At 37.3% G+C, this 17,992-nt stretch overlaps 2 protein-coding genes and 1 non-coding gene across 7 annotated transcripts in view; all 3 read left to right on the plus strand.

Moving 5' to 3' along the window:
- arid4b (AT-rich interaction domain 4B) overlaps positions 1–3,167 on the plus strand; it is a 47,839-nt gene extending 44,672 nt beyond the window's left edge. For all 5 annotated transcript variants that reach the window (XM_014469338.2, XM_023327153.1, XM_023327154.1 and 2 more), the window contains 4 exons: positions 331–441; positions 986–1,210; positions 2,427–2,573; positions 2,660–3,167. In XM_014469338.2, the coding sequence (XP_014324824.1) occupies positions 331–441; positions 986–1,210; positions 2,427–2,573; positions 2,660–2,808 (632 nt within the window). In that variant the 3' untranslated portion in view covers positions 2,809–3,167. The remainder of the gene's footprint in view (positions 1–330; positions 442–985; positions 1,211–2,426; positions 2,574–2,659) is intronic.
- Positions 3,168–7,996: 4,829 nt separating this feature from the next.
- On the plus strand, positions 7,997–13,038 carry tomm20 (translocase of outer mitochondrial membrane 20). Its single transcript, XM_023327043.1, has 5 exons — positions 7,997–8,184; positions 8,490–8,536; positions 8,618–8,699; positions 12,151–12,293; positions 12,536–13,038. Exons 1-5 carry the CDS (start codon positions 8,061–8,063, stop codon positions 12,578–12,580), a joined length of 441 nt encoding a protein of 146 aa, XP_023182811.1. The 5' UTR covers positions 7,997–8,060; the 3' UTR covers positions 12,581–13,038.
- LOC111606802 lies at positions 12,327–12,460 on the plus strand. The gene has a single exon (XR_002752247.1). It is a non-coding gene; the product is annotated as a small nucleolar RNA SNORA14 (small nucleolar RNA).
- Positions 13,039–17,992: the final 4,954 nt, after the last annotated feature.

The raw sequence follows: 17,992 nt of genomic DNA on the forward strand, positions 1-17,992 counted from the left end.
GTTCGCCTTAACTCGAGGCAGTCGGAGTTGCTCCCTCTTTCCCAGTGGGAAATCCGGCCAGTTTAAATTTTTACATTGAAGGGGGAATTTCAACTGGACGGCAGCATAAATGGCTAAACAACCATGTTAACATGCAGTCAAGCTCTGCTAATGAGCTAATATTAGCTCATTCAAGTGTGCTAAAGCAGAGAGACATCTGAAAGCTGCAGGGACACCAGCGCGCTGATGCTTGGAGTTTGAGACCACTGTACTAAATCCTCCTTATGTTGTTACTCTTATTTAAAGTGAACTGCTGAGAAGCTGAAATCTCTTTTCTAAATCTGTTTGTAGCATCTGTGAGTCAGAAGAGGCAGAAGGAATCACAGACAGGTGGAGTCTCGAAGAAACACAAGCCTAACCGCAAAAGCCTCGGTGTGCCTCCCAAAAGGAACAGGAAAGCAGGTAGGAGATCAGAACCGTCTGAGTTTAGATTTAAACTCAGACATTAAATCTGAAGAAGTTTGGAAAAATAGTCATCATAAAGCTTTAAGATAATAGCTTTATGCATTTATGCTGTTTTTATTTTTGAAAATATGCCCCCTTTTTATTATCTCATCAGGTTGGAAAAGTCTGTAGATCACTAAGATTAGTCCAGTTGTTTATCCTTCATACATCCATTTATTTCATCCATCCAGATAGTGTTAGACACTCAGATTTTTAGTGTCTATATCCTTCCATTCATCCTGCAGTCTGTTCTTCAGTCTTTCCATCCATCCATCCATCCATCCATCCATCCATCCAGCAGTCTGTTCTTCAGTCTTTTCATCCATCAGTGTCAGTCCAATTCTTTCTCTGTCATCCATCCGTTTAATCTGTGCATCTATCCTTCACTACACATTCATTCAATCATTTATCCATTTCTTTCTTGTTTTTCCAATTGACTTTCTTTCCATCTATTTGTATTAATCAACTATTTTTTTCTTTCATCTCTTCATGTCTTCCTCAGCTAACAGCAGTGACAGCGAGGACCAGTCTGTTGTCGAAGGCTCGGCCAAATCGGCCACCTGTAAGAACACTTCATCGGACCTGAAGGCCTCCGCGTCGCCCAAGTATCACGGCCGATCCCCGCCCTCCAGCCATAAGTACCACAAGCAGGGAGACCCCGATCACTCCCAGCACAGAGACAGCCATGGAAGATCGCCGCGCATCTACAAATGGAGTTTCCAGATGTGTAAGTAAAAGTTTTCTGACCTCTTTAAGTTTTTCATTCAATGTACCTTCTGGAGCTTCTTAAAGACTTTGACAAAAATTTATAAAGAAAAAGCTTTAAAACTGCTGAAGTTTTTTATTTTTCATTGTTTTATTATTTTTCAGTTTGTTTTCATTTTTATTTTTACAATTTTACAATTACAATTAATTTCCACAGCAGTGACACTAAAGGTACCTGCCATTTTTATTTATGTTAACCTTTCCTGTTATTAGGTTAGAAAACATCAGCAAATATCAACATCCCATGTAAGAAAATGTAGCCATCATCCCTTTGAACAAGTTTTTTGTTTTTCTTTACATTAAAGCATAAAATAGGAATAAAATTATTGCTCTTTAAAAATTATAATAGATTTCTTGTAGTTGATATTTATCAAAAATTATAAGATGTCTTTTAACAAAAGGTCAGGTAATATTTGTGGCTCTGAACTTGTTTTATTTAGTAGAGAGGTACAAATGCAGCTGCACTTTTCAGATTTTTAGCTGTAAAGATGTTTAAGATTATATATCATTTTCCTTCCTTGTGTTGCACAGCAAAAACTCAAAATCTTACCAGGTATCTTTGGTCTAGTTTCTAGTAGAAATATCTTAGTACTTTTTAAATAAGAAAAAACTAGGTCACAAGTAACTTGCCTTAAGCTTTTTGTAAGTCAGTAATTCCTTAATATTGATGAAAAGTATTAGTTATGAGTAAAATAATCTGCCAGTGGAAGAAGACATTTTCCCATATTATAAGTTAAAATGTCTTGTTCGTCCTCTGAATACTTTTTCATCAATATTAATGAATTATTGACTTAAAACAAGCTCTTTGTTAGCTTTGTCTTATTTCAAATGTACAAAGATATTAACACTAAAAACTAGACCAAAAATACTAGATTTTGTGTTGTTGCAGTGTAAGTCCTGGAGTTTGACCATCCTGCAACTTTTGCATACATGAGCTTTAGTACACTCAAATTAAACGACTGGTTAACTACCAGACATTTACTAAACTTGCTGATGTTCCAAGGACGAAATTCAGCTGTTTTGTTCTGGTTTGTTGGAGCAGGAATGCATGAAAAGTTGCACGACGTCGGCACTAGAGGATAGACATAACAATGTGACAGGGTTCATGGAGTGTCAGTAATTAATTATCAAGGCATGTACTTTGTGTTACTAAACTCATTTGTTTTGTGTCCACTTAGCTGATTTGGAAAAGATGAGCAGTCTGGACAGGATTTCGTTTCTTCAGGAGAAACTGCAAGACATCCGGAACCACTACCTCTCCCTGAAGTCGGAGGTGGCCTCGATCGACAGGAGACGGAAACGCATGAAGAAGAAGGAAAGAGAAAGTAAGCCTGTTCTCTTAATCTCTGCTGGGTCAAAATACAGAAAAAACACTTTATAAACTTTTTTTTTTCTTTTTTCAAACCTGAAGGTGCAGTGGCTGCTTCCTCCTCCTCCTCCTCTTCTTCACCATCCTCCAGCTCGCTAACAGCAGCAGTCATGCTGACGCTCGCCGACCCTCCGGTACCATCTTCGTCGTCCTCGTCTCAGAACTCCGGGGTATCAGTGGAGTGCAGGTGACAGGACGAAGTCGCGAGGAGCCACCGCACAAAGCACTTAACCAGCACCCCGAGGTCGCCGCCCCCTTTCTTTTTCAGCAGGATGATGAGACGGACCTAACCGGTTCTCCGCAGCTGCTGGGGCACAAAGAACCAGACGAGAAACAAGCACTATTTTCTACTGACAACTGTTTCCTCGGCAAGCTATCCGCACTTAAGTGCACTTTTATGAAGATTGTGTTAAAGGAGAGGGAGGTTAGGGGGGTGAAATTTGTCAAAAAGATTATCTAGATTTCACTTTAGCGCTTTGTTTCTTTTTAGGGCTGGGCGATATGGCTAAAAAATAAAATATCCAATTTTTTTCATACCAAATCCAATTTCCAATTTTAATCGACTTGTTTTTGCTCTTTCTTTTCTAAAGGAAGAAATTACAGAAAATATTTTCAAAAAACTGGCTTTTATTTCCTTCTAAATGATGCAGTAGGGCCAACCTATGATAAGTTTTGTTTAATTATGAGAATATAGTCATAATTTTTGAAGAGCAAAGATGCAATTTTACCAAAAGAAATCTTAAAATGACTAGAAAAAAGTTTTTAATGAGAAAAAACGTTAAATTATCAGGGTATGATGTGACCACCTCATATTGTGTAGTTCTTTCTTCAACATGTGCATATGTTTTCACATTTTAAAGTCATGCTGTTTAGAATAATTTCTTATTTCTTAAACTTATACCACTAACTTTGCAAAATGCTTAGTGTTCCTCATTTTATCTGTAAAATGATGGTACACATGTCTGGTAACCAGTCCTTTTATCTTCTTAAGATAAAAGATTCCTCATTTTTTGTTTAAAATGAGGAATGTTAATAAAATGTATACTTTATTCTTCTATTATGACTTTATTCTCATAATTTAAAAAAAGTCTTGGCCTGATTCTGATATTTTGCCGTAAGGTTGAAATAAATTCAAAGTCCAATTAAACAGAAGCAGTAAAACATGCTTGTCAAACAAAATGGCCGCCCTGGGGAGTGCTGACATCACTCTGAACTATTGAAACTGAAGGAGCGCATTGGTAAAGAAAAAATTAAAATTTTACAAAAATTCAATTAATCGATACAATCGATTTATCGTCCAGCCCCATTTCTTTTATGAAGTTATTTTTTTACAAGCAATAATGGTTTCCACTCGTTCGAAGTTGGTATCGGATCATTTCCGCTCCGTTCTGAGGATCGCCGTCTCTCCGGCATTAAGGGCAAACAAAACATCATTCTGCCACATTTCTCTGTCCACGCTCTTCATCTGAAGCGCTCCGTTCTGATGTACAGGAGGAAGAAGGGGGTTTCCGCCCAGCTCATCTAACTCCACTGGATACAGATGGAAAAATGCAGTAGTGCCTTTTGCTCTTTTTGAGAATGACGGTCCGTTTTCTAAAAACAAAAAAAAAACAACAACACACTGACGATCAGCTTGTGAGTGAGCGGCCAGTGAAGGGCTACATCTGACGGAAAATGACGGATGCTTTCAATGTGTTTGAGAATCTACTACTGAATACTCATCCATCTTGGGTATTGCTGTGGAGTGATGAAATCGGTGAATGATCACTTCATCTATTTTTTTTTAAAAGCCTGTCTACTTAAATTCGTCACGTTTTCTCTCAGTCCATTAACTCTCCTGCCCTTCCATCTTCGCTGAAGATGAGATTCTGTAACTGCATCAAACTAACTACAGCTGCATCCCAATACATTAGAATATCATCAAAAGCTTGATTGATTTCACTGTACAGATTCATTTTGCTCAGTAATATGTTTTTATACTTTAAGTGATTCTGGCTTGCAGCTAATAAAACACTAAAATTATATAAGGCCAATAAAAATTGATTTTTAGTGCAGAAATGTTAGGTTGTGACCAACAAAAGTTAATTGCTGAAGAAGGGTTTTTTATGCAAACATATCATTGGAAAGTTTTGTGGAAGGAAAATGTCGAAAAAAAGGGGATAGCTGAAGTGTTATGATTAAAGATTTTTCTTTTTGAGGCTCTTTTTGCATGAATTACTGTGTTCAACCTGCTGCATTGCTGAGGTGTAATGGTGACTTTTGTCCTGTCTTTAATTGTCTCCCTCTTGACAACATTGATTAGATTCTTTGAGGTTTAAGTCAGGTAAATCTGTTGCCTAGATGATAATTAAATAACCAGGTGTTGGTACTTTTGACAATGTAATCGGGTTAGTAGTCATATGACAGAGCACTCCAAATCATCTTGAGTAGCTTTAAAGTGTGCCTTTTCTCAGTTTTTCTTTCCACTCCACTTTCCATTAATATGCTTGAGCATAACAGCTCAGTTTATGAATCTCCTTCAAACATTTCCCTGGGCTTTCCTTCATAAATTCTCAGTAGGCTTCTTTCCCTGATGCTTGTGCATCTCTTTCTATCACAGTTTTTCCTTCTACTCAACTTTGCATTGATTTATTTAAATGCAGAACTCTGTGAAGATCCAGCTTCATACAATAACAGTTCTGTATTAAAAATCATTTTTTTTGGGGGGGGGGGGGGTCTAATGGGAATGTTCAAATCTTTTGAGAAATTGAATATTTTCATTATCCATAATCATTATGTTGAGCAAAGATAAATGTTTGAAATGTTTCACTCTGTAAGAAAACTAAAGGAGTTTTTACCTGCCTTACTGTCATAAACAAACTTTTCAATGATATTCTGATCGATTGAGATGCACCTTGTATTTAAGTACTGCCTAAAACATTAAAAACAAGAGTCCAACATTTGCAGTATTTCAAACATGAAGTTTTACATCTGTTGTTTATTTTATTTATTTTTTTGCCACAGTAAGATTTTTCTGGTTTTACTCCTGAACAGTAACAGTATGCAGGCCTGTTCTCGTCATGGTCCCTACCGAAACCGTTCCCTGTACTCCGAGCAGAATAAAGGTAGAGGTATTGTAAATGTGCATTTATATCACAAAGTGACGTTTGTGTGAACATTTCTAACGACATCCCTCTGGTGTTTTCCTTTGTATAAATCCCCCCCACTGTATTATATCCCGAAGTTACATTTTTGTCCAGCACTTGTATGTAATTGTATGCTTTTGTTATACATTTGTATATTGAGAAGTGTTTTGAGTCGAGCTATTTAATATCTTGCACTGTTAATAACATGTACTTTTCTGTACAGACAGTTTTACGGTTTTAACTGTAGTCAGAGTGTAAATACTGAGGGTTAGAGCATGTTTATTCTCCATGAATTTACATTTTTTTTCTTACCTTCCTTTATGTTCCGTTCAGTCCAAATCCTGATTGTCCTTTTGTATTTTTCTCTTTTTTTATTTTTTATTTTTTTTATTTCTCTGTAGTTTGTATTTTCTTTAGTCTTTGTTTGATTTTGCCTGTTAGAGAAGAATTATGGTGTTGGATGCGGCTGAACTGTTTTCCAACAAAACTCGGCCTGAAGCATCGTAGATTAAGACACAGTAAAGGAGCTTGTCTGAATAAAAAAGCAAAATAAAAAAGCTCTGTAGTATTTATTAGGCTCATCTGATGATGGTCATTGTGTAATTTATTGTAAAAATGTAAGCAAATCAGAAGCCTCTGTTTGAAATAAATGCCATAGTTTGTGAAGTATCTGTCTTTTGCATCAGTTTATTTATAAGTATTTTGCATTTCAAGTGTCAGAAATATGAAACATTAACCTGAAGATGACAATTCTCCCCATTTTTATAAAATTTTTTTAAATTATTCACTAAATTATGTTGAATTACTTGGTCTATAAATGTGAATTTGGTTTAACTGGCTATATATACGTTGCACACACTTATGTTATAAATACTTTAGCAAAGTTTTTTGTCGCTAATCCATCCTTTAAATAGTCGTACTTTCCTTCCAGCCTCATTGCATCATTGTTTATTCAAGAGAAGTGCCCACTTAAAAGAAACTAAGGCAACAAAACACACAACGTGTGAGTTGGATTGTTTCATGTTGATTAGATTTTACAGCAGATCAATTTTGCCTTTCAGTTAAAGAGTAATGAGCTTTAAAAAAATTAGCTTTTGATTGCTAAGTGGATGGTATTGGACATGCTCTCCTGTCAGGAAATATGCCACTTAATTAATCTGCAGGTTTGTGAAGTAATGACTCTTTAAGTGAATGGATTAACAAATGTAAACTTTAATTATAGGCTGCCAGATTACCAGCTTCTAGCAGAAGCTTGGTATTAAACTGAGCAGATTTGAAGCTGATAGAGATAAGAGAAATAAGTTTGACATGTCAAAAACATCACACATACAGACTTTATATTTTTAATTTGGATTTCACAACAGACCTTTTTACTAGAAACTGACATATTTATCATTTTGATTAGAGTTACAAAAGACTGAAAGTGCTATTTAGGAGAGATGGTATATCACCGCATTGTAACATTTAATCATTCATTAAAGCAGGTGTAAAAAGGCATGGATTAATTTTATTTTAAATTACATTTTTAAATTTCAATATTGTTATTCTCATTTACCCGTTTACTTTCTTTAACATTTAGCCTGCAAATTTGTCACATTATAACGCCAAACCTCCCTGTATTTTACTGGGTTTTCATGTGATACATCAGTGCAAAGTACTGCTTAATTCTGAAGTGGAACAAAAGTCCTACAATGATTTATATAAATATGTTTTATATATAGCAATTTGAAAAGTATGATGTGTCTTTATTTGTTGTATTTTATTGTACATCTTTATCAGTCAACACTTTTACAACTGTACATCTTTTTGAGTTTATCTACCAGCTCAGAATAAGGGTCACAGAGAAACTCCCAACAGGTGGCGCCATTTCACTGTTCACTGTTACGGAGTGTGGTTCATGATCTGTCTACCTGCCTGCCTGTATACATACACTTAAATAGTACAATAATATTTACTCTGATAATATATGTTATTTATTACATATAACATTCCCTTTCCATTTTTATTATTATTCATGCTACCCCTAGCTAACTTCATCTTGCTGTGCGTACACGCTATTTTTTGTTTTGTTTTGCTTGTTTTACTGTTCATTGTTATAAATAAAATGACATAAATAAGTATTAATTTATTTATTTACATTTAAAAACATTAATAATTCCAAATAAATAAATTTTTTAAAAACAGCGCCATGTTTGTAGGAGACGAGCGGAAGTGATCTTGTCCTGTGGACGTTACGTCTGACGTCAGGTGATTCGTATTTCCTTTCCGCCGCAGTGTGCTAGTAGCTAGCCGCGCTCGTCCATGATCGGTTCTTAAACATGATGAGTGGCAGGACGAGTGCGATGGTGGCCGGGATGTGTGGGGCCCTGTTCGTTGCGTACTGTATATACTTTGACAGGAAGAGACGGAGCGACCCGTTGTTTAAAGAAAAGCTTCGTGAACGTAAGTTTTTTTTTTTTTTTTGTACCGACCGTGAAGTTGTGCTAGCATCGTTAGCATCATATAGCTAGTTGCAGCCCGCAAGGACACCGCACTAAAAACTCTACACAGACTCTCCACTATGATATATATTTACTATATTGTAGTTATTTACGAGATAAGGACGTTATCATACATATTAGCTTCACGTGTGAGATAGTTTCGTAATTAAACCTGATTTAGCTTTAGTCTTTCTAATCCTGTAACCACGTGTTTTCCAGTATATTTAACTCGATTCTATCAAGACTGTTTTCTTTTCTTTCTTACAGGTAGAAGAAAACAAAAAACGTCAGGCGAGAAGACCGGAATGGCAAAGGTGAGCCGTTTGTGACACTTGTCATTAAATTAATTATGTCTTAAATATAAAATGGGTGATCTTGGACTGTTTGCTGTGAAGTTGCCTGACCTGAAGGACGCAGAAGCCGTTCAGAAGTTCTTTTTGGAAGAAATCCAGCTGGGAGAAGAGCTGCTGTCACAAGGTAACTCTTCATCTCACATGGGGCTTTTATTAAGCTTGCATTTCTACTTCAGTTTATTACGGTGGCCGACAGGTGCAAATGCGCAGCAAAAGAGAAAACATGCAAACAAAAAAGAAGACACCCCCGAATGAAATGCAGCAAACAAAAAGAGAGACGCAAACACCCCCGAATGAAATGCAGCAAACAAAAAGAGAGACGCAAACACCCCCGAATGAAATGCAGCAAACAAAAAGAGAGACGCAAACACCCCCGAATGAAATGCAGCAAACAAAAAGTGTTGAAAACGGAAGTGCTCCAGACCACTAGGGGGAGTCAAAGAAAATAGTATTCATTTCTATGGGACCAGATGCAAGATTCTTCTTCTTCTTCTTGGTATTTATTGGCGGTTGGCAACAAACTTACAGTAGCATTACCGCCACTTACCAGTATGGAGTGTGGTTCGAGATGGTCTATAAACTTTCACTTTCTACCTTTTCCCTCCATTAACTCCTGATTAAACATACCCCCACACATACACACCTGCTTATATTATCCAACTTGCTTATAACTTTATATACCCCTCTTTGATATTCTTTACACATTCACACCCTACTTGCTCTACTCATATCCTATGAAATAGCTTTGTTTTTTTAAGATACCGAATAATTATTTGAATATGTCTACTCCCGAAATCTCTCCTCAAAAATTCTATTAAATTAAACCTTTCTTTAATACCTACACACTCTCTCAGCATGCATCTTCTCTCTTCTTCATACTTACAACACTCTAAAATAACATGCTCTATTGTTTCAGACTTCTCACAATAATCACACTTTCCAGATGCAAGATTCAGAGAGATACCTTTACTTTCTTTCAAATTTCTTTCTCTGAATCTTGCATCTGGTCCCATAGAAATGAATACTATTTTCTTTGACTCCCCCTAGTGGTCTGGAGCACTTCCGTTTTCAACACTTTTTGTTTGCTGCATTTCATTCGGGGGTGTTTGCGTCTCTCTTTTTGTTTGCTGCATTTCATTCGGGGGTGTTTGCGTCTCTCTTTTTGTTTGCTGCATTTCATTCGGGGGTGTTTGCGTCTCTCTTTTTGTTTGCTGCATTTCATTCGGGGGTGTCTTCTTTTTTGTTTGCATGTTTTCTCTTTTGCTGCGCATTTGCACCTGTCGGCCACCGTAGTTTATAGTTTCTGCATCTAATCAAATCGAATTTATCTAAATCTTGTGAAACACAAAATACCCAACCAAAATCTCAAATTTTTAAAAAATTATTACTTAAATTTGGTGTTTTCATGAAGTGCTAAACAACTTGGTCCAATCCACCAACCAGGCAACAGTAGCTGCATTTCCATTGACCATATACTTGCACAAATTGGAATTACAAAAATAAATTTGCTTAAAGGAAACACGCCATTGTCGAAAAATGTGAGTTATTCCACTAAGGTATTTTTGACTGTGTCGAAATTGGTATATTTTGCAAAACTGCAATGGAATCACTTTTTTGCATCACACAAGTCATGTGATCAACAAATCAATGTTACTACTGGCAGAAAAGATGAATAAAAAGACAGGAAGTAGTTGGAGGAAGATGGCGTAGCATGAGTTTTAATGACGTATCGCGTGAACAAACATTCATGTGTGATCTTTATTTGCATTTCTGGTTTAATAAAAACACTGCAATTGCAATAAAAACTTTTTTTTTTACATTAGTGGCTTATCAACAGTTTTGAGCACATTTGTAATGGAAACGCAGCTACTGTCATCATCACAGTGTCAGTGCGTTCAGTGTTAGAGTTGCAAAGGAAGTCTTGAATCCAATATTTTGCAGGATATTATAGTGTAAGTGGTCATTAGTTTGTCCTGTTGCACAGACTTCCACTGACCTTGATGTGAGGTGTGTATTCTTTTAGTAGTTAAAGCTCCAAAATGGAGACAAAGACATTGTAATGAATGAAAAGAAAAGTCTGAAAAAAGTTGATTAATAGGAATTAATATTGTCATTGCAAGCTTGAAGCCAGGTCGTCCAATTCAGATTCAGTTGCATGTATTCCAGTTTGGTCCATTTATAGTGGGGGTTTAAAATTCAGATATTTTTTTTCTTTTGTTAAAAAGTTGAGCCCAGTCACTTTCCACTATGACAAGTTGCAACAGTCTTTTCTCCTGAGAGGAGCAGAATCAATCTGCTGAGACCGATTGCAGTTTGAGAGGGCAGAGCAGATCCAGGAATAAAAAAACAGAAACAATGTTTTAGGAATTTACTCACTAATGTTACTATTTAACATTAATCTAAAACAGATTTCTAATCCATCGAGTAAATGAGTGTGGAACATGTATACCAGGAAAATCTCCAGCTCCTCGGGTACAAGCTTAAATCTCAGATTCACTGATCAGTTGGAAATGATCTCAACTTGAATGCAATCAGTTTGTGCTGATAATTTTCAGCTCCATGCTGCTTCCGTTTCTCTTGAGTTACAGTCAGATATCAGTCAAACTTGAAAATCTGCAGGATTTATGTTCTGCACACCAGTCAGATTTAAGCAGGTGGATCCAAAATGTTTAGTCTTCATCTTAAACCTTGATGGAGCTTGTTAATGTTCAGTGTGTGGTGGAAACATCATGATAGCAGTGGTTGTCAGTGTTGCAATATTTAAGAAATTGCCAAATTTATTGAGCTATTCATTGGTTTTGAAAAGCAAACCATAACTCAAGCTGTTGAATAAATGGTCAATATGCAGATCAGATTTATATGCAAGATATAGAGCTTTTAATTCAGAAGGTTGCGATTAAATGCAGCTGATGTTCGCCCTGTATGAAAGCAAAACGACAACAGTTCAGGAAATGTGGCTCCTATGAAACATTGGTAGTATTCAATAGAATGCGAGTAGAAAATGCTGCCCAAAGAAAAGATTTATCTTTGTCACAAGAAACTAAATTTGATGTTTAAAAACTGTCAGGATAATTAGCTTTACTCTCTTATTCCACTGTATATTCAATGAGAGCAACAATAAATTAGAAAATATGATTAAATACAGTTACTGTTTGCATTCCAGTGATAAAAATCACATTTCTTTATATGACTGTAATAAAAAAAATGGTTTGTGGGACTCGGATTGCAGACATACAGTTACCTAAAAAGACTGTAATAAGTAGTTCTTATTGTAACTTTTTTTTTCTTTATTACAACTGTACCACTAAATATTGTAATGCATTTTTATGTCTATATCATCTACTCATATTTACAATTCCTTGGGATGATTTATAAAAAATCCAGTTCTCATTAAAAATGGCCACTACACGTTTGAGATGAGAGCAAATTAGAAATCTGAAAGATGAAGCAGGTTGTCCAAAAGGTTTTATTCTTTTTTGTTTTTAAAATGTTATTGTTTCTAAATGTATTTTTTATTCTTGTTGCTTAATATAATGACCTATCTTATAATTTCCCTCCTCTTCACTTCGACCCAGGTGAGTTTGAGAAAGGTGTCGACCACCTGACTAATGCGATCGCAGTGTGCGGTCAGCCGCAGCAGCTGCTGCAGGTCCTCCAGCAGACGCTGCCTCCGCCCGTCTTTCAGATGCTGCTCACCAAACTGCCCACAATCAGCCAGGTGAGACTCTTCTTCCCGTCAGAAACGGCGCTGCAGCATCCTTAGAAAACCCCTCAGTCGCTTCTGTAGCTTCTGGGACAAGAAAGGGTGCAAGATCAAACTTAGAACCATCCAAAGCTGAGAGCAGAGTCACTGTAGCTCTTTGCTATTTCACCTCTAAGACAGAAATAGATAAAAAATAACACATCATTTATAATTGAACAGCTTAATAAGGTGTTAATTTTTTTTGTTTCTGTTTTCAGCGAATCATCAGCTCCCAGGCTTTATCAGAGGATGACGTCGAATGAATGTGCAGACGAGTTGGAGACAAAACTGCTTTTACTTCTCCTTTAAAAGGGTTTAACAGTGATTATCACAACGTTCTTGAATATTGAAGACTGTTGTGACTTATCAGCCCAAATACGACATACTTTATGATATTCTGGAGTTAAAAGGAACTCTTAAGTTTGTCTCTCCTCACTCTCATCAAGCATTGTTTTATAGTCTTTTTGTTTGTTTTTCCTCAATGTGTTTTTTGTTTTGGTTGGAGTATCATGGCAGTAGTAATATATTGAATTAAAGTAGACAATATGTCGTATGTTGCTACGAGTATGACATTAAATTTGTCTACGGGGAGAAGGAAGAAAAAACTTAAATGTGTTAATTTCTGTGAAAATGCATTAGCATTGTTGGTTTAATGTTATTTTTATATTCTAGTCTGTCACCTATTTGTGTAAAACTCCATAATAAAACATTGAAAGAAGTTTCTGACTGCAGTGGCTCTCCTACTTTTTTCCACCCTAGCTGGTGATATTCCACTGAAAACAGAAGCTGGTCTGTATAAACAAAAAGCTGCAATAACCAGACGGTGGAACTACAACCTCGACTAGAACTTAAGACATTCAGTTTTCTTCACTTCATACTTACCATCAAATAATCTGAATCTGATTAGGATATTTCAAATATTTGCTCATTTACGTCCTATCAAGTCAAGGTTAGCAGAAAGGTGACGAAAGGATCATCCAGGGTGGAAAGTTTTTGAGAAATTGGTAAAAAAAAAAAGGCAAGACAAACTGGCCTTGCGATCAAAGTCAGACTTAATAAATAATGGGAAAATAATTAATTTATTTTTAATGTCTTCTGGTTCTCAATTAATATAGAAAAAATACATTTTACAGGATCTATATAGGACAATGTTCCAATCTTTAATTATTTACATTAATTTATATCAAATTCACATTCTTTACCTCTTAATCCCCACATCTTATGTGAGAATTTTAACATTTAGTCATCAGTATTTTGGTTTTTCACTCATGAAAAACTTAAATAATTGGCTATTTTATGACTTGATTAATCTCTTAAGCTTTAAATCCAAGTTGATCTGGACCTGTTATAAATCTGGTTATATGTTACCTAACATAACACTAATGCAGCTCTTGTTGGGAATATTCTCAAACTAACATCTAAAGAACCTGCATTTAGTCTCAGATAATCCATTACGTCTTGATTTATAGATTTTAAAACTGAAAACCAGAAGGTAGTTTTGCATTTGTGAGTCTCTGCTATTTAAGCAGGTGAAAAGTCAACACTTTAAACTCAGAATGCTATGAAACTTAAGAAAGAATTTGTTTTTGGTTCTGTTTTTTTGTGACTACCGTCTCCTGTTGTCTCCGTACGTCTGGCCTAAAAAAATGGCAGCATCATGCTCTACTTGTTTGCAGATGGATTATCGTCAACATTTCAAAAACAAAATGTTACCAAGTGTGTTTGGTCTAGTTTCTAGTGCAAATATTAAAATAATTAAAAACTAACTGGGAAAAATGTCTTGCTAAAAGCAAAATAATCTGCCAGTTGAACTACTACTTTTAAAAAAATTAAGATTAAGGAATTATTTATTTAAAACACGCTCCTGCATCTTCTCCAAAAGTTACTTGAAAGTTAGATTTGCCTTATTTGTCTAATTAAATATTAATTCATATTTTTAAATATAGATATAACAACAAATGCTAGTTTTGATAGAATAATTGCAGTAAATTTCCAAAAAAGAATAACTAAAAGAACCAGAAATGTATAATATTTTTTTATTTATTTTGGTGCAAATATTTTAGTCCACTTGAAATAAAACAAATTAAATTTTCAAGTAACTTTTCAGGAATATATTGTAGCTTGTTTTTAGTTATTTATTTCTCAATATTGATTAAAAAATACTAGTTCTGGGATGTTCTGGCGCAGGGGTTAAGCACAACCCACATAAGGAGGCCTTAGTCCTCGACGCGGCTGTCGCAGGTTCGATTCCCGGCCTGGCGACCTTTGCCGCATGTCTTCCCCTTCTCTCACTGCCCACTTTCCTGTCGATTAACTGTCAGGCGGAGGCGACTAGAGCCAATAAAACCTTAAAAATCAAATTATTTTATTGGTAAATTATTTCACTTATAACAAGACAAGTGAAATAATCTGCCAGTGGAACTAGTATTTTTTAAAAAAAATCAATATTAAGAAATTATTTACTTAAAACAAGCTCCTATAAATTGCTGACAAGTTACTTGAAAATTAATTTTGTACTAGGATATTTGCAGACAAAAGCACTTGGTGAGATGTATAAGATTTTGTGTTTTTGCGACGTAGACTTTAACTAGGCTTATATTGGGACAGATTTGGTTGTTTCCCAGTAGAACTACACAGGATCTACGTCACATTAAAGCTGAAAAGTGGATCAGATCCACTTTGAACCAGCAGGTGGCAGCAGTCGTGCACAGGAAAGCCCTGCTGTGCTTTGCTTTACTGACGTGCAAGAGTCAAATATTTTTCGATTCTCAAAATGATAAAATACCAAATGTGGCAGGAAAACATGCGCACAGGGGAACATAAATCAGACCCGGTGGTGCCTTTTTGTTGCCATTCATAACATCGAGGCACCACCAGAATAATGTACGACTGCCGTCATGAGTTTTCTATTTCTGTGTCCGGTCAGCATGCGGAAACCTCAGCTCCTGTGAGTCCCCTGACTCACAGCGTGTCTTCGGTATGAATGGCTGCATTGTGTGTGCATGAGAGCGAAAGTGGAGCAACCAAGTTTAGGAGAAGGGAGTAGGCCTGGTCCGGTTTGGAAGACAAATAGAGGCGTAATTATTTTTATCCCAGTCTGCAGCTGTTATTCCGAGAGCGCTGGCCAGAGGAAACTGGGCCACGAGGTTGCCAGGAAAGGAGAGCAAAGACGGAGGATGGGGAAAAATAGTTTTTCTGCAACGAGGAATGAAAAGTGGAACGAAATGTCAAGTGAAGACTAAATGGTGGTCACTGTTCCATCCATTTTCCATGAACTCATGGGCTGCTGTTAGAGTCATTTGGTGGAGCTGGAGAAGCCTTTTTGGCTTCAAGTCTCTGTGCGGGGAAAACGAGTTAATCTTTCATTTTGGAGAAAGATGCAGAAGGTAAATCTGAAACTTTGGTCTGCTTCTGGCTGTGCTACCCTCCCAGTTTACCACAGCTCTGCTTCTCCCATAAATAAACAGCCAGCCACTGGCTCTGTGGTTCCTCCCCTGCAGACTGGCTGAAGGGTCACTGAAGGATACCAGACCACTGCTGGCTGCTCCGGGGGTTTGCAAACTGAGAAGGGGGGGGGGGGGGGGGGAGCAATAAAAATCTTCACAAAAAGCAGACATTGTTGTTGATTAGGATGACAAAGCAAAATCTTCTGTTTTTGTGCAAAAATCCAATTTAAGTCACAGTGTGTTTGTGGTCACATCCGTGCGGGAAATACTTTTAATTTTACTGCATTGTCTGCATGGTGATAATGAGTCAGCGCTTTGTAGCAGGCATTAAAATGAACCAACTACCTCTAGCCGGGCAGTAGGGGGCGCTGTTGCTCCAGGCCTGGGGTCTAATCTGGGAGCGCAGCAGCTCCAGTTGACAGCAACAACAATGGCTTTGCCTGCAGCAGAAACTGTTTTCACCAGTTGATACACATTTTTTATTCCCCCAACTTTCACATAGCAACAGACTCCAACCTGTTAGTTTACTAAATCAACCGGAAATAGCCCGTTTTTTAAACACACTACACCCTAAAACGGGCGGAGGGCTTAGAAAAGCAGCCAGAGGGAATCCAGACTTGGGAACATCGTAATTACTGTAATAATTTGAGATCTTGTCAACAAATTATCCACAACAGCTCATGACCTTTTTGCACAGTGCTGTTTCATAGTGTGAGTTTAAATGTCAGGCCCTTGATTGCAGCCTCTGTGCAGCGAGTGTCATCTGAACGAAGTGGTGGAGATGTCTGGTTATGTAGGAGCAGCTGTGTTTGGGAGTTCAAGGCAGCCAGAAATAACTCGGTTGTGTGCAGTTTCTATGGCAGCTTCACGTAGGCTCTGCTGCACTGCTCCACATTTGACATCCTCAGAGTGTTACCTCTAAGTAGTTTTATACTGGGAGTAGCGAAGGACGACGTGGCAAAGACTGTTTTATTTGCAGTGAAAGTATGATTTGATAGGCTGCATCACTTTGTGAATGTATTACAATTGTTTAATCAACCGAAGTACTCCAGATCTCTAAACCATCAAACTAAACACTCGGAGAAGGTAAACTTGATATATCCAACATATTTAAAGGGGAAGGAAGTCAGTAATCTGCCCTGGATTAAGACAATAATGTTTTATTTCCCAATCAAGCAGCGCCTTTCATTGTACTTGGCTCTGATTGGCTGTAAGCTGTAAGAGCGGAAAGTAGGAAAACTGTGGATGTTAGCTTCTGTGTTTTTGCCAAGATGGTTTCCACTGTGCGGAATAATTTATGTTAAAGTTATTAAAATGGGAAGTCATCAGTAGGTGCGTTTCCATTGCAAATATGCACAAAACTTCCCAATTGCGGTTTTGTCAAAAATCAGGCAAATAAGCTAGTTCACACGATGAGTGCCACCATCCTCCTACCACTTCCTGTCGTCTTCTTTGTCTTTTCCGCCGAAGAAGAGGGCCTTTTCCGCCGTCTTCTTCGGCAAAATACACTAAAGTGGATACAGCCAAAGAAACACCTCATCCTTTCACAGTCTTTTCGAAATTGTCGTACTTCAGTTAGGCAAATTTATTGTCATAATTCCAATTTGCGTAATTTTACAGTTAATAGAAGCACAGCTCATGTTTTTAGAGGTTTCAACTATTCGCAGGCAGTTATGCTCCCAAATACCAGCCTATGTCAAGTCATATCGCCCAGATCTAAATGTGATATTTTCCCCTTCTCTCGGTGTCCTGCGGCGCATGTCGTGGCCGTGCTGCTGGTGTCTGCAGCCTCCACTTTACGTTGTCATGGCGAGGGCAGGAGGCTCAGGAGAAACACCAGCCACGTCGAGGCTACCTCGAAGCCCCTCACGGTAGCAACACGCTTTTTTTAACCGCGAGTTTTTCGCTGCCATTCACCACTGAGGGGGCGGAAAATAGGAAGAAAAAATTTCCAAGGCACGTCCTAAAAATAAAGCGGCGCTGTACGTGCTGAGAGTATTAACTTTCACACAGATGACCCATTTTCCATCTCAAAGGGTCTGAGGTTGGGTGGAAAAAAGCGTGGTGATGGCGAGGGTGGAGTCAACAGTTTAGCCAATCACGTGAACCTAAAGCAGGCTACAAATCCTGGTGGATTTCTCTTCCTCTGTGGGGTAATGTCTTTCTGTCATCTGGTTTTTCCATTCCTCTGCTGCTACATCCCCCCCTCCAATCTCCTCCACTGTAATT

Source organism: Xiphophorus maculatus, chromosome 22 (assembly GCF_002775205.1).
Source record: "Xiphophorus maculatus strain JP 163 A chromosome 22, X_maculatus-5.0-male, whole genome shotgun sequence".
Classification (NCBI taxonomy): Eukaryota; Metazoa; Chordata; class Actinopteri; order Cyprinodontiformes; family Poeciliidae; genus Xiphophorus; species Xiphophorus maculatus.

Excerpts from the sequence above, each read along its gene's own strand:
- tomm20 (XM_023327043.1), top strand. The coding sequence starts at position 8,061 with ATGATGAGTGGCAGGACGAGTGCGATGGTGGCCGGGATGTGTGGGGCC. Across the intron at positions 8,537-8,617 it reads AGAAGACCGGAATGGCAAAG|TTGCCTGACCTGAAGGACGC; the intron begins GTGAGCCGTTTG and ends TTTGCTGTGAAG. Across the intron at positions 12,294-12,535 it reads AACTGCCCACAATCAGCCAG|CGAATCATCAGCTCCCAGGC; the intron begins GTGAGACTCTTC and ends TTCTGTTTTCAG.